The sequence below is a fragment of the Myotis brandtii genome, unplaced genomic scaffold, assembly GCF_000412655.1.
Source record: "Myotis brandtii unplaced genomic scaffold, ASM41265v1 scaffold36, whole genome shotgun sequence".
In the NCBI taxonomy this organism is placed as follows: domain Eukaryota; kingdom Metazoa; phylum Chordata; class Mammalia; order Chiroptera; family Vespertilionidae; genus Myotis; species Myotis brandtii.
This window is the reverse complement of record NW_005363836.1, coordinates 4,801,701-4,816,381: the sequence shown is the minus strand read 5'-3', so window position 1 is coordinate 4,816,381 and position 14,681 is coordinate 4,801,701. Positions and strand designations below refer to the sequence as shown.

General features: G+C 37.8%; 1 protein-coding gene across 2 annotated transcripts in view; it reads left to right on the top strand.

The window, feature by feature from the left end:
• The window catches only part of SLC44A5 (solute carrier family 44, member 5), a 310,282-nt gene extending 296,448 nt beyond the window's left edge, over window positions 1–13,834 (top strand). Inside the window, exons 17-22 of one of the 2 annotated variants that reach the window (XM_005871925.2) lie at window positions 1,512–1,615; window positions 3,217–3,290; window positions 4,129–4,199; window positions 4,305–4,393; window positions 5,675–5,759; window positions 12,226–13,834. In XM_005871925.2, coding sequence (XP_005871987.1) covers window positions 1,512–1,615; window positions 3,217–3,290; window positions 4,129–4,199; window positions 4,305–4,393; window positions 5,675–5,759; window positions 12,226–12,332 — 530 coding nt within the window. In that variant the 3' untranslated portion in view covers window positions 12,333–13,834. Of the gene's footprint in view, window positions 1–1,511; window positions 1,616–3,216; window positions 3,291–4,128; window positions 4,200–4,304; window positions 4,394–5,674; window positions 5,760–9,177; window positions 11,557–12,225 lie in introns of those variants that run through there. The other variant, XM_014544352.1, reaches the window with a different exon arrangement.
• Window positions 13,835–14,681: the final 847 nt, after the last annotated feature.

The following is a 14,681-nucleotide window of genomic DNA, read 5'->3' as shown; positions in this document are numbered from 1 at the left end:
TGGTGACCGAGTGTTATAAATGCAGTGAGATAGAGACAGGAGGTGGTGGAAGTGCCTACCAGCTTCCACAGGCTCCATGGAGGATCGTAGTTAGCTCCTAGATGCATGCAGATTAGAAAGCCAGAACCTTGGGTTGCAGGTTATAGAGTATGCAGTCAGACCCCTTCCCCAGAAAGACATAAATATAGGTGTCTTTGCCTGAGCTCTGTGTGCTATGCCCTGAGCGGATAGCCACAGTGAGTACCAGCACATGTGCCTGTTAAAAACTGCCTCTCTGTTCCTATGGGACTTGTCCACATAAGCCTGTTGGCTTTCAGAGCTAAGTGTTTTGAGGTCCTGTCCCTTGGGTGGGAGCCTTAAAAGCTGGAATCCTAGACATGCTGTCCAAACCCTTCACTCCTCAGGAGAAGCTGAGAATTGGATATATCATCCCAGTTGTATGGTATCGTGCAGAGAGTGTATTGGGTGGTGTGCCTCAGCCTTTCCTACCCATTTCAGTGTGGGGTTTTCTTGGTTGTCTGATGTGTGTGAGTCACTGAGCTAGCCTTTGGATTTCTCTCAGAGGAGATTACTACATGTATAGCTGTATATTCAGTGCATCTGTGGAAGGAGGGAAGTTCAGGGGCCTCCTGTGTCATCATCTTGGTCTCACACAAAGAATTGGCACATACATTGCTCTAAACAAGGTTATATAAGTGGTTAATAAGCACATGAAAAGAGACTCAATATTAATCGTTTTGAAAATGCAAGTCAAAACCACAATGAGGTACCACTTCACAGCCATTAGAATGGCTACTGTTAAAAGATGGAATATAACAAGTGTTTGTAGGGTGAGGATAAATTGGAAGTGTAGATCGCTGGTGGAAATGTAAAATGGTGTAACCACCATGGAAAACAGTGTGGCAATTTCTCAAAAATTAAAAATAGGATTTCCAGCTGATCAGCAATTGCACTTCTAGAGATATATACTCAAAAGAATTGAAAGCAGTGGCTCAAACATACTTGAACACCAATACTCATAGCAGCATTATTCACAATAGCCAACAGTAGAAACAACCCAATTTCATCAACAGATAAAGGATAAAGAAAATGTAATGTACACATACAATGGAATGTTATCCAGCTCAAAAAAAAGAATGAAATGATAAATCTTAGAAACTTTATGTCAAATGATATGAGGCATCTAGAAGAAGCAAATTCATACAGACACAAAGTACAATAGAGGTAACCAGGGACTGGGAGAAGGGGAGAGCGAGGAGTTATTTTTAGTGGATACAGAGTTTCTATTTGATATGATGACAAGTTCTGGAAATGGATAGTGATGGTTGCACAACATTGTGAATGTACTTAATGCTATTGGATTGTACATTTAAAAAGAGCTAAAATGGTAAATTTTGTATATATTATATTGCAACTTTAAAAATATAAAGCCATTGAAAAAATTTTAATTTATTTTTTGACTCAGAGAGTTTAGTTGCAAACCATTAATAGATGTAAATATGTCCTTATAGATAACCAGAACAACATTGCCAAATTTCTACAACACTGCCTGAAATGCTGTTTCTGGTGCTTGGAAAAAGTGGTAAAGTTTTTGAACAGAAATGCCTATGTTATGGTAAGTAGATTATTTTTTATTTACTAAACTTCTTTGCAAACCCAAACCCCATGTCTACATTTCCATCTCTAAATCACTTTTAGATCATGCAGTTAAATTTATCACATCTATATATATAAAAGCCTAAGCAACTGAAAGATGTGCACTAACCAACAGGGGGCAGATGCTCAACGCAGGAGCTGCCCCTTGGTGGTCAGTACACTCCCACAGCCAACCTTCTGTTGCCGGTCAGCCTCCCATGGTCCCTCCCCCTGGCTGACCTCTATCAGCCCCAATCCGACTGGGCGAGACAGCCCCCCCCATCGGCCCTGATCACCAGCCAGGCTGAGGGACCCCACCTGTGCACGAATTCATGCACCAGGCCTCTAGTATGGATATAAGAATTTGTGATTCTTATATGTGATTCTTATTTGTGAGCCTATGTGATTCAGGGCAATGTTTTCCTAGTTGAGATAGAAATTAGCTGCACTTCATTATCACCTTCAACATCTCTTTGGAGAGGGAAAATATTTATCTTGGAAATTTTAAAATGTGCTAGATTGAAAATGATTTTGTGTGTCTTTGATATAGTTTATTGATAAGAAAGTTTAGTCTATGTTTCACTCTGAGAAGAAAAGATCTTTCTAATTTTGTGATTTATATATTTTAAAGGAAGGGTCTGTTCCTTTTTTTGTGTGAATCTTATGTTGAGATATATGGCAGTACCTAACTAAATTTGTTTATTTCCTGGGGGAATATGGAGGCTTCTAAAGAAATTTTTAAATATAGGGGATCCAAAAATAAAATTATTTTAAAATTTAGCAACTACAGTCTAATGACACTTACTTATTCTCACAGTGACAAAGGGTCTGCAGCAATGCTTCAAGTAGTCATGGAGATTCAAGTAATCATCAATATACTTCCAGTGAGAATGTTGTATTGAGGCTTTTCATCAGTCAATCAAGTGTGTGATTGATTTGAAAGGCACTGGGCTTCTGAGAGTAATTTTTGTTGTTGTTAATCCTTACCCAAGGATATTTTTCCATTGATTTTTAGAGAGAGTGGAAGGAAGGGGGAGAGACAGAGAGAGAGAGAAACATCAATGTGAGAGACACATTGATTGGTTGCCTCCTGCACACTGCAACCAGGGCTGAGGATCAAGCCTGCAACCAAAGTATGTGCCTTTGACAGGAATTGAACCTGGGACCCTTCAGTCCAGGGGCCAATGCTCTATCCACTGAGCCAAACCGGTGAGGGCTCTGAGAGTAATTTTTAATATGATCTCTACAACATTTAACCCATTCAGCAATAAACCCCAGCCAAACACTTCAAAGACAGAAACCATTTCCCGAGATTTGAGAAAACTGTTTGAAGTTGTCTAATATCCATAGAGTTTAATGGAATATGTAGCATCTGAAGCAGACCTTATTGTCAACAAACCTGGAGTTGTGCAGAGTTGAGGACACATAGTTCCCATGCCTCCCACAAACCCAAATGTTGGAAAGAGAAATGAGAGTACATGGCTGTATGGGTGACAGAGAATTGATTCATTTTCCTGTTATTGGATTGTCTCTTGGTCTTATCAGGATTACTGACTCCAGAATAATAACTGTCTTCCTCAGATTGCAATATATGGCAAGAACTTCTGCAGGTCTGCAAAAGATGCTTTCGATCTGCTGATAAGAAATATTTTAAAGTAAGTAATCAGGTTGAACATTGCAATCGATTTGCTGAACCTTGAGCATCACATACTTCACATGTTACTGAAGTGTTGGCAGTCATCTTAAACATGAATATCATCTTTTTTAAAAAATATATTTTATTGATTTTTTACAGAGAGGAAGGGAGAGAGATAGAGAGTTAGAAATATCGATGAGAGAGAAACATCGATTAGCTGCCTCCTGCACATCTCCTTCTGGGGATGTGCCCACAACCCAGGTACATGCCCTTGACCAGAATCGAACCCGGGACCCCTCAGTCCACAGGCCGACGCTCTATCCACTGAGCCAAACCGGTTTCGGCGTAAACATGAATATCATCTTTTAATTTGATAGATTTAAATCTTCTCTGTCACATCAATCATTTATTTTTATATCTTAGAATTGTTGCTGCCATCACTCACCAATGTCTTTACACCCACTGGCATTTATTTAGTTTTATTCCCTCTTTTTAAGAAATCCCTCACATGGACATTATCATGTCTCTGGCCATTTCCCTCTCCCAAAATTGATAGTCTGAGTGAACACAATCAGAGAACCAAAGCAGCATCCTTTGGATTCAGGGTGTCTAGGCCATGAGTTAGATAGGGAGGCTGACACCGCCAATAGTGCCCAGCAGCCCTACCATGTCATCTTCTGTTTACTTCATTAAAAATGAGCCAGGAATTCATCCCAGAACTTCAATTCTTGCATTTAACAAATGCCAAAGTTACAGCAAATATGCATCAAAATGAACTAATGAATTATTTCTTCTCATAAATTTCAAGTAACACATGTAAACACAAAATTATGCTTTGTTTTTTTTCCGATTCTTAGAGTTGCAGTTTTGGACAAAGTTACGGACTTTGTACTCGTCCTGGGGAAAATACTAGTTTCTGGGTGTATAGGTAAGTAATAATAATAAAAAGTTTACAAGGTGCTTAGAGAAACTACTACAAAAGCTATGTTCCTTTGCAAATGCATAATATATATGTTCTGCCTTTTCATTGTAGGTGTCCTGGCATTTTTACTCTTCACACAAAGAATCTCAATAATTATAGAAGGACCAACATCTTTAAATTACTACTGGGTACCTTTGCTGGTAAGTGCTGGTGTCTTAGTCCAGGTGCTGTAACAAAATACCATCGACCGGGTGGCTTAAACAACAGGAATTTATTTCTCACATACTGAAGGCAGAGAAGTCCAAGGTCAAGGTGCCCACAGGTTAGGTTCCTGATGGTGGCTCTCTTCCTGGTTTGCAAAGGGATACCTCCTTGCTGTATCCTAACGTGGTGGAGAGAGATAGTATCTCTCCTGCCTCCTTTTATAAGGGCACTAATCTTATTCAAGAGGGCTCCACCCTTAGAACCTAATTACCTCTCAAATGCTCCACCTACAAATACCATCACATTGGGGATTAGGTTTCAACATATGAATTTTGAGGAAATACAATGTATTCCATAGTAACTAAGTATTATTGACTCTGGTTTATCAGAGATAGCAAAAAAAAAAAAGTACAAAAAGGAATATGAGAGATCATAATAGCTAACATTATTGGTCTTCCTTTGTGCCAAGCCTGCTTTAAAGGTTGGGTTCCTTGGAAACAAACTCTGAGACAGAGGCTTGCACACGAAAGGTCTATCAGGAAGTGTTCTCCTGAGATACACTTTTAAGGAAGTGAGGAGGGCAGTCCGGGCAAAGGAAGGAGCTGACCCAAGTTGCAGTGACAGCTGAGGCCTTAGGCATAATAACGGAATTTCTGACAAAGGGACTGAGCTTCTATATGTTGCCCCTGGGTGGGGCTGTAGCCTTGGCTGAGGCAGTTCTCCGCAAGGAGGGCAATTTGTACTGAAGGAAGCGGCCTACATTCCCCAAAACTGGGGGGCAGATGTGCAGCTGTAGGGGACCTGGGTGGAGTCCTCTGGCATCTATTACAATATATTAACTCACTCAGTTCGTGTGTCATAAATACTATTATTATTCACATTCTCCCCTCTCCCACCTACACTTTTATAGAGGAGGCACAGACAGGTTAAGTAACGTGTTGAAGAAACACCTGAGCTGTGATCAAACCTAAGCAGTGTGTGCTCTTAACTCCTATGCTTTCCTGCCTCTGTGCACAGAATCCTAAATATGGGATATATTTGGTAGGCATTGAGGATAGTGGTAAGAAAATTGGCAGGTGATCTAGTACATTTTGTTTAAATCCCAGTACAGAGCACTCAAAAACATTATCATTGAATATTTTTTGGTCTCTATATTGAAATCTTCCTCAACACAGAGCACTTCCAAGCTCTCTCATGGTGACTTTCATTAAAGCTGCATTATTGTTCCGCTAGACGAGTTAATGACATCGTCATTCTCTCCTTTTCCTCATTTACAGACAATCATTGCTGGATCTTACCTAGTTGCACACGGGTTCTTCAGCGTCTATGCAATGTGTATTGATACAATTTTCATCTGCTTCTGTAAGTTTTCAGAATATGTGTTTCTCCCCTTCAGTGGATAACCAAGGGACGAGGATAGATCCATGCCCATAGCTGGCTTGTAGGTTTGCTATGACCTGGCTGTAATCGCAAATCTTTTTATTTGGAAAGAGACATTGTTGAGTGGATGCTCTTAAAACCTTAATGGCCGAGAGAACGCAGTTTGCAAAGCACAGAAGAGTCAGCTACTAAAATGAACCACAGGCTTCATGGCATGGTGTTAACATATTTCCTAATGTTTTAAAATTTATAATAATGATTGGCTTCTGTGGTGCTTTATTAACAGAACTGAAGACATGACTGGGCTCTGGAAACTCCTTGAGGAGAGCCTTTATAGATTCTGGTAAAGCCAAGCTGGCACTGGTTTCAAAGACACATGGGGACCAGTTCACATTAGGTAACACAGTGACAAATGGGGAGGATTCATAGAGGAGCATGTCCAGGAAATGGCTAGATCAATTCTGATGCTTAGAGTTAAAATACGTGCTTCTTTAGAGCTTTCATCACTGACTTCCTGACTGTGCCTGTGTGACATGTGTAAGATGCATACACGAAATGGATATGTTTTCCATTAGCATTTCATGTTAAAAGTCCTGGAGAACCTAGAGCCCATCAGGAGCTTGATCTGGCTCTCACCTTCCATCTAGGGCAAGGAGGGTCAGCAGGTGAGAGCAGAACTCGTTAGCCCTACAGCTGGACCCTCTGAGAGATTATTTCTCTGGCACATTGCTCTTAAGAAAAGTAGAGAAAACATTCCATAACAGGGCATTACTGAGTAATCCACTCCCCTTGTGTAAAACTAAATTTGTTTTTTTTTAAATATATATTTTATTGATTTTTTACAGAGAGGAAGGGAGAGGGATAGAGAGTTAGAAACATCGATCAGCCACCTCCTGCACACCTACTGGGAATGTGCCCGCAACCAAGGTACATGCCCTTGACTGGAATCGAACCTGGGACCTTTCAGTCCTCAGACCGACACTCTATCCCCTGAGCCAAACCGGTTACAGCGTAAATTTGTTTTTAATATAATCCATAAATATCAACTTCACACTGGGGTCAGGAGAGAAGATAATAACCTCAGGGAGAAATAGTCAAGGCAAATCGCCTATAAAATGGTTTGACCTTGTTTTTGTTTAGTTTTTCTTTCTGAACATTTAAAAATCAATTTTTAGTAACCGAACAAAGAAGTTGGGGGGACTTTGTGTACCAGTAGCTCTTGTTCTGGCTGTAAATGGAACTGGAATGTTTAACATTTTCCTAGTACCCCAGTGGTTTGTTAGGAAAAACCACCTGAACAAATCTCACACCTGAGCTGGAATGAGAAGCGTGGGGTAAGGTAGTGCCTAAGGCGGAGTAGAGAACTCTCAAATGTTCCAAGATCTCTTCGTTCATCTCAGACACTAAACATGGGGACAGTTCTGGAGGCTCTCACTGGGATAGTCGCCGTTCTTGTAACTAAAATGTTTCTCAAAATATATCTCAGGAAATGTCTAGATTAGAACCTACTCTTTCCCAGTCTTTGGAAGCTTTGGCAAATCTTGTGCATTTTAATTTTTACAATGGATTTTAAATTTAAGCAATGAGAAATGTTTTCTACCCTTTTATATTAATAATTGCTAGCTTCTTGAAAACCAGGTGTACTTTTAGCTCTATTCAATATGTTGTGTGTTGAACATGAATTGTTTCCTTTCAGGGACTCTCACTTTTGATAATAAAGAACAACGAAAGCAAATTGTATTTCTCTTCCCTTCCCAGCTGTTACCATGGGCAACATCTTACTTTGGCAAACATTCTTCTTACATGATACTCTAAGCCAAATTATGACTCTGTAGAGCTGTAGCTTTTATTTTTTATAAATCTTTTTTTTACCTAATATCTTGACTACCAGTAAAACTGGTGTTATAAAACATGCGAACCATTTGCAAACACTTCATTTACAGAAATATGACATCTTTTTAACATTACAGGGCACTGAGAATTTTGATCCCAGGGTGGGAAAAAAGAATAGTTGTAGATGATTATTAAAATGATCCATGCCAGGCTTCCTACCAAGACCTCAAGGGTGATGACAGCAACATATGATTTGTGATATATGGTACAGAAATATGATTAAGGAAGAACAAAAATGTTCGGTGTCTCTCATGTTTCCTCCTTAGATTTTCATGTTGTGTGTGAGGAAAATCACTGTGAGGTTTAATGCAGAAATCTAAACAAGCAATCCACCATTTCTAAAAGACTCTGATGAAAAATAATTTAGATGTATTCCACAAACTATGATCATATGGTTTTGTATACTATTACTTATCCTTTATGTTATAATAAATAAAGGCTATAAATTACAAATCTTTTACAATGTATTAGTCAAAACCTAGAATCAAAGTGCATTTATATATTTATTGATAGATATTATCTGCTGTGAATTGTATGTATGAAACTTAATTCTCAGCATCATTCTGGTACTTCCCCCCAACCACCCAACAGTGAACTCCCCATCTCTTTATTATAAGCCTAGGCAAAGCAGCAAGGTAAATTCATGTATTACGGAAGTTAGAAAACACTAGTATTTACTTTTAAATGTAATCTGAGACAGGCTGCAAGGATTTAGGACAGGATGCCTTATAGAAGTAAATGTCAGAAGGTTGGGTCCTCACCTCATCCTGATTGCCCGAGAGCTTTTTTATTTTTTAAAATATATTTTTATTGATTTCAGAGAGGAAGGGAGAGGGAGAGAGAGAGAAACATCAATGAAAAAGAATCATTGATTGGCTGCCTCCTGCAGGCCCCCTACTGGGGATCAAGCCCGCAACCCAGGCATGTGCCCTGACCTGGAATGGAACTGTGACCTCCTGGTTCATAGGACAACGCTCAACCACTGAGCCACTGTGCTGGGCGCCTGAGAGCTTTCGACTTTAGGAGGATCATTTTACATCCCTGGGTCTCAGTTTCTTCATGTGTAACATTAGGGTCTGGACTACCATTAAAAGTGGCTTGGAACTTTGAAATTCAATTACTGTTCTACATTTATCACAGGAATAATACACCTTTTATTCAGCTTTATCTCAGAGGAGGTGGCAATTAAGCTTTCTGAAAGGAGCAGCCACAGAATTTAAAGATGATGCTCTTGAGAGGACATGACAGATTTTGTTTACCTTTGAACCATCAACATAACCTTGTTGGGGGTGGGCGGGGCTTAGGAAGTGTCACGCTTCCTGGCAGAGGCTGATGCTTCTTCCTTTGTGCAGCACCGCAACTGGACTGCCCTCGTTTGTCTTGCATTTGACTTTCTAACGCTGATTTCTCTCATTTCTCCCTGTTCGACTCTCCAATTTATAAAAATGCGTCTAATTGTTCCGCCGCTGCTGGCTGCCTTTGCCTGCGTTGGCTGCTGCACATCCAGGTGAAGATCTGGAAAGAAATGACGGATCTACAGAAAAGCCCTACTTCATAGCCCCCACCCTGCACGGCATTCTGAACAAGAGGCACCTCGTTCCCCCGAAGCAGAAAGAGTAGAAAAGCTCCAAACAGGGCCGCTCGCTTTTAAAGTAGTTTTGTGAATTCGGTCATTTGTAATGAGAAAAGGATGCTGTTGCGTCATGTAGAATTTCCGTGCTGGTTTCTAAAAAGCCAGACCCTGGTACCACCTGAGGTGCCGGGCCTTGGATCACAGTAGCCTCCGTGGACCGGGATACGTTCTGGACTGACTGTGGTCCCTGCTGAAGGGCAGTGAATGGCATACTTTGTTCTCCTGAAGTCTATCGCCGAATGTGTTCTAAAAGCTTTTATAACTCGGCGTGCTGTTTCTCATGGCAGCACTTTAATAGCCTTTCTTGTGATACATGTATATTTGTAAAGGATATTCAGGCAATTCTTGAAAGTGCTATAAATGTATCATGGATTAGCCATAAAAAGATTGATTTATAGTTAACCAGCATATGGGACTGAATTTGTAAATATGGTGCTATGGTCACATTTGTACTGTTCAAGCTAGTGGACAACTCTCTAAACTGTGATTACACTTGTATTAATGGATCCCTAGGAAGTATATTTCAGTGGGTGATTCACGTTCATAATAAACATGTGGATGGTAATGTTATACAGGTCCCATAGAGAGCGTTACTAGGTAAAAATGACTGTGGAACCTGCACAGCCCGCTTCGTTTTAGTGATATTGCATTTATAGTGAAGTTGAATCTGAGTTCTGGAATGTTCATTTTTAATGAACCTCTGGCCACCATGAAAGTATCCTAAACAAAACTGAAATGGCCACATAACGTATTGTCTTTTGTCTCAGCCTAAAGAGAGACAAATTCCTATTTTCCTATTCCTACCATATAAAAAATTGGTATGGATTTGTTTCAGAAGAGTGATTATACCTTTTCGTGAGTTTACCTGTTTTCCTAGATTGAAGAGATTGGCTTTGTTCTACAAAAGGTTTGATTTTAGCCCAACTTTCAGTGCGGAAAGAGAAAAGATAAGTCACTTTGGATTTCCCCCTAAGGAAACATGCTGTTAGTCCTCCAGAGATCCCTCATCAGGCACCTTCGTAAGAGGACATACTATGGGTTAGAAAAGCTGTCCCTTGAGGCCTGAGGAGGAAAGTTACTGCCATATTCCACCCCTGCTGGCCATCGCAACAGGCCAGTTTCTGGCAGCCATGCCTGAGGCTTTTGCATGAAAGCATGAGTCAGACATTCATGCACTTTGCTTACCCATCCTGTGTGCAAGTGCATAGGATACAACTAACAGTGTAAAAATGTACCCCAAAAGGAGCATTGAATCAAATTGTATCCTTTTGGCTTTTACTAGTACACTAAGCTTGTATAGAAGGATAATAATTGACGGAAAAGAACACGTTGATCTAACATTTTTATCTGATTATGATCCATATATCCAAGAGAGTATCATTATGTTACAGACTACTATAAATACTAATTTATGTAATGATCCTAAAGTCTAAGTGGAAACCTACACGTAGACTGACTTCATGGCAGTAATAGCAAGAAGCCAATGAATAGGGAAGATATTCAAAATATTGGCCCTTGCAATGGCTTAGTTTGAGATTATTGTAGTCAAAAGTGTCACTTGGCTTCTCAGCTCGATAAGGGGCTTTCTTCACGCTCGTTCTCCTTGAAGTGTAATTCAGAGAAGAGTGACAAGCTGTCTTCCTCGGTGGTTATTATTATTATTTTACTATCCAACAATACAGGGGTTATAACATCTAGTAATATAGTTCCCTCTGTCTTAAGTGTTGAAAATTATAAGGAATAAGTCCACTTCAGGAGTAGTCAAAAAGTTCATAATGATGAAACAAGACAACTTTTAATTTTTCTATGTATCAGAATCACTGATAACTTGTTATAAATATAGATGCTTGTGCCTCACCCTAAGAGATTCTGATATATTGCGCTTGGGTGTAGGGCATCTGGTGAATTATTACAAAGTTTTCTAGTTGATTCTGATGCACGTAAAAAGTTTTAAAATCACTTGAATAAAATATAAATCAATGTGTGAGAAGCTAGTTGCCTATTTTCTCCTTATATTCGTGGCTGTTCTAAGAGTTAGAATATTGAGAGGCAAAGGGGATTAATTTGGAGACTTCTAACAATGGTAGATTTTTCTATAGTTTAGATTCACAGTGCTGTATTATATGTTTAACATTATATCTACTGATTAGGCCAGAAAATTGTCTAGAGTAAACTTGGCACAAAATCATAAAAAAGGGAATGCCATTTGATTCAATATTCTAAATAATTTATTTAAAGCTTAAGTTTTAGCTATATTATAGGCTTATTACTAGTTAGAAAATTAGTCTCCATTAATAACTTCTTTGTGTAATTGAAACATATTAGGGTAAAAATGAGCATTGTTTTTGAGGAATAAAATTTAGAAGTCACTTTTTTTTACAAAGAAAAACTAATTGAAAAACAGCAATATTTCTCAAAATTTGCAATTTAAGGATTTGAAATATTCTAAAATTTATCAATCTTATTTCTTAAAACTATACTATCTGAATTGTTTATGGCCAAAATAAATTTTGAACAAATGTGGTCATTTATAAATAAAATTGAGAACATAGTACTTTTTTAAGAAATTTGAAGGTGAATTTAGGTAATCCTGGTGAATCTTGTAGGTTTTTTGTCTTTAAGTTTGCTTTCCAAAGAAGGTAAACCCAATTCCCTCAGTCATGCAGCTGAGAGGCATAGACTATTGGCAGAACCTCACCTGGAACACAGAATGAGATAATATCTTAACGATGTACTAACAAGGGCTGATTGTTTTCTCATAGTTATGTTTACAATAATGTTGATGCCAAACTATGCTGTTAAAACACACACACACCACAAATACATTTTTGAACTGTGGTTAAGCAAGAATGCAGCAGATGGCGCTGTTACTTCTCTTACAGTTTTGCTTTGATATTTACTCTGTGCCATTCTTCCTCCTAGTGGAAGATTTAGAAAGAAACGATGGTTCCACTGAAAAACCCTATTACATGAATCGCTCTCTGATGAAGATTATGAAGGTGAAAAGTACACAAAGTACGAAGCAGTAGAGGTGCAGACCGATCACCTGCAGCGGTGTGTACCCCTTTCCTCATCTGCTCTGTCTGATTCACAAGCCTCTGTGTTTGGAACACTGTATTCACCACCTTGTTGGCTCTTATATGCATGTTTTATACCAAAGCTTATACTGTAATGTGTGAAGCCATCAGATGTCGCAAGGGAATTGTTAATAACATGGAACATTTTTATACTGAGACCTTTTGTTTTGTAATTCATTTTTAAATAGAGTGGCTTCGATGTTTTCGAAAATACTAGTGACTATGTTAATATTCTTTTAAATATTAGATTGAAAAATGATACATGGTTTAAATTGAGAGCTCCTAATGTATATTTTTTAAATCACAACTAAAAGACTTCTGCAGGGAAAATTGGTAAACAAAGCAAAATAGAAAATTTTAAAGTTTCCCCACTCCTGCTTGGCAGTAAATGGGTAAAAGACCGCCCAGCTCCAGATTTTGCTTGAAGTGTAGAATGTTTCCTATTAAACAAATTGCCAACCATCCAGCCTTTACTACTTCGTCCTCTCTGACAAAGTGCCTTACTGGCTGTTTAATATTACCCAGCTTTTGTGGGCAAGTTTACAAACATTGTTTTTAAAAAAACAAAACACCTGCAATGTTTAGTGATTAAAACAAGTCTTCTTGCATTTGTTTTCCTCTTAGCTCACTGGTTGGAAACCATTTGTCATTTCAGTGTGTTTAATATCCTCGCTCTACAGAGTGCATTGCAGCATAAACAGATCCCTTTGCGCCTAGTGGACATTCATGAATGTGTACACGCAAGAAAAAAAATCTCAAATCTGAAAGGACACTTGTTGTGTTTCTTTTTTTACTAAAAGTGAGAAGTTTAAAAATGTAATCTTTTCTATAGTAGATCTTTGAAAATACAGTAGGTATAACAATACATTTCTCAGTGTTTTACACAGACTAAAAAGGGAAACTTTGAGAAATTATAAAGGAAAACTTTACCCCAAGAAAGGGTGCTACCAGATGTCATGTATTGAATAGTTCCTTTATAAATGATTGTTTATTATCGTCAAGGAGTGTTCTATGTATGTTATTTTATTTTTAAACTTTTGATATGAAATAATCAGTTTACTTGTAAGATATTCATTTTTATTGTGCTAATGTAAATAGGAGCATACTTTCTAATTCAATTTTAAATGACTTTCCTAGTACTCTTAACTTGAAACAAAATGAATGCTGTTTGTTATAGAGAGTCCATAAAGCATTCACCGTAAGCAATGTCAGTCTCACATGATAATTTGTGAAAGTTTTGAGAATCAACAGTAAGTTACTATCAGTTTATCTATGATCACAGGTGTTTAAATGTGACTTTAGATAATCTCTTATGCCAAAAACAAACTCACATGAGCACGTGACAGTCTGAGCTCTATAATCAATGGGTTTCTGCTATGCAGAAATATTAGGTCCATGTTGTCTAAATACCTTTGATAATGAAAATATTTAATATTTAATGAAATTTGTTGTTACTCATGGTTTGAAATCTATTTGTTTTCTTTCTTCTAATAAAGATTTAGATAAGAAAAAAACTGGCTGCCTTCTTATTTCTTTAAGCTAGAAAAGGAAATGTCGGGGTTTTTTAACATCTAGATTTATTGTTTTTAAAAACTCTATTTTTCTCTAGCTGTGCATTGATTGCCAAATCAAATAACTGAAAAATGATAATTTATACAAAATAAATAAATAAAAGCTAAATGGATAAGAGATGGATTGTTTTCATCCAATGGCCAAAATTAGTTAGTTGGTCTTTGTTTTAATTTGCCACAGGTTTACTCAGGCCCTCATTTGGTTTTTCCAACATTCATAAGAAGTAAATCTCATAATTTTAAAGACAGGAGTCAATTTCAACAACCTAAAAAATGTTAACATTAATTAATGATAGTTTTCCAAGGTAAGATTAAATGTCCCAATCCCTGGTTAATCTTAACATTTTTCTTAGGTCCAGATATACCTTAATAAATGTATGAGTCTATTTTTAAATTGAATTATATATTAAATCTTCAAAGTAATTTTTCTTTAAAATGTAATAGGTTTCTTTAAATAAAACCATAAAACAATGTTCATGCTATTTCCAGTGTTCTTTTTTAATGTCCTAACTTTAATAAGATGCTAGCTAATATAGCTAATGATTCCTTTCTACTTAAAATAATAAAATAGTTTGGTATCCAGAAGAAATTCAAATTCTGCTTTAGATCTTAATAACTCTTAGTTTTAGATCATAAAGCCACTGACTATACTTGTAAATAAATTGCTTGAAATTGGACTCTGATTTGATTTTTCTGTGTGCCCAGAAAGCTTAAAAAGAGTTTGTGAATC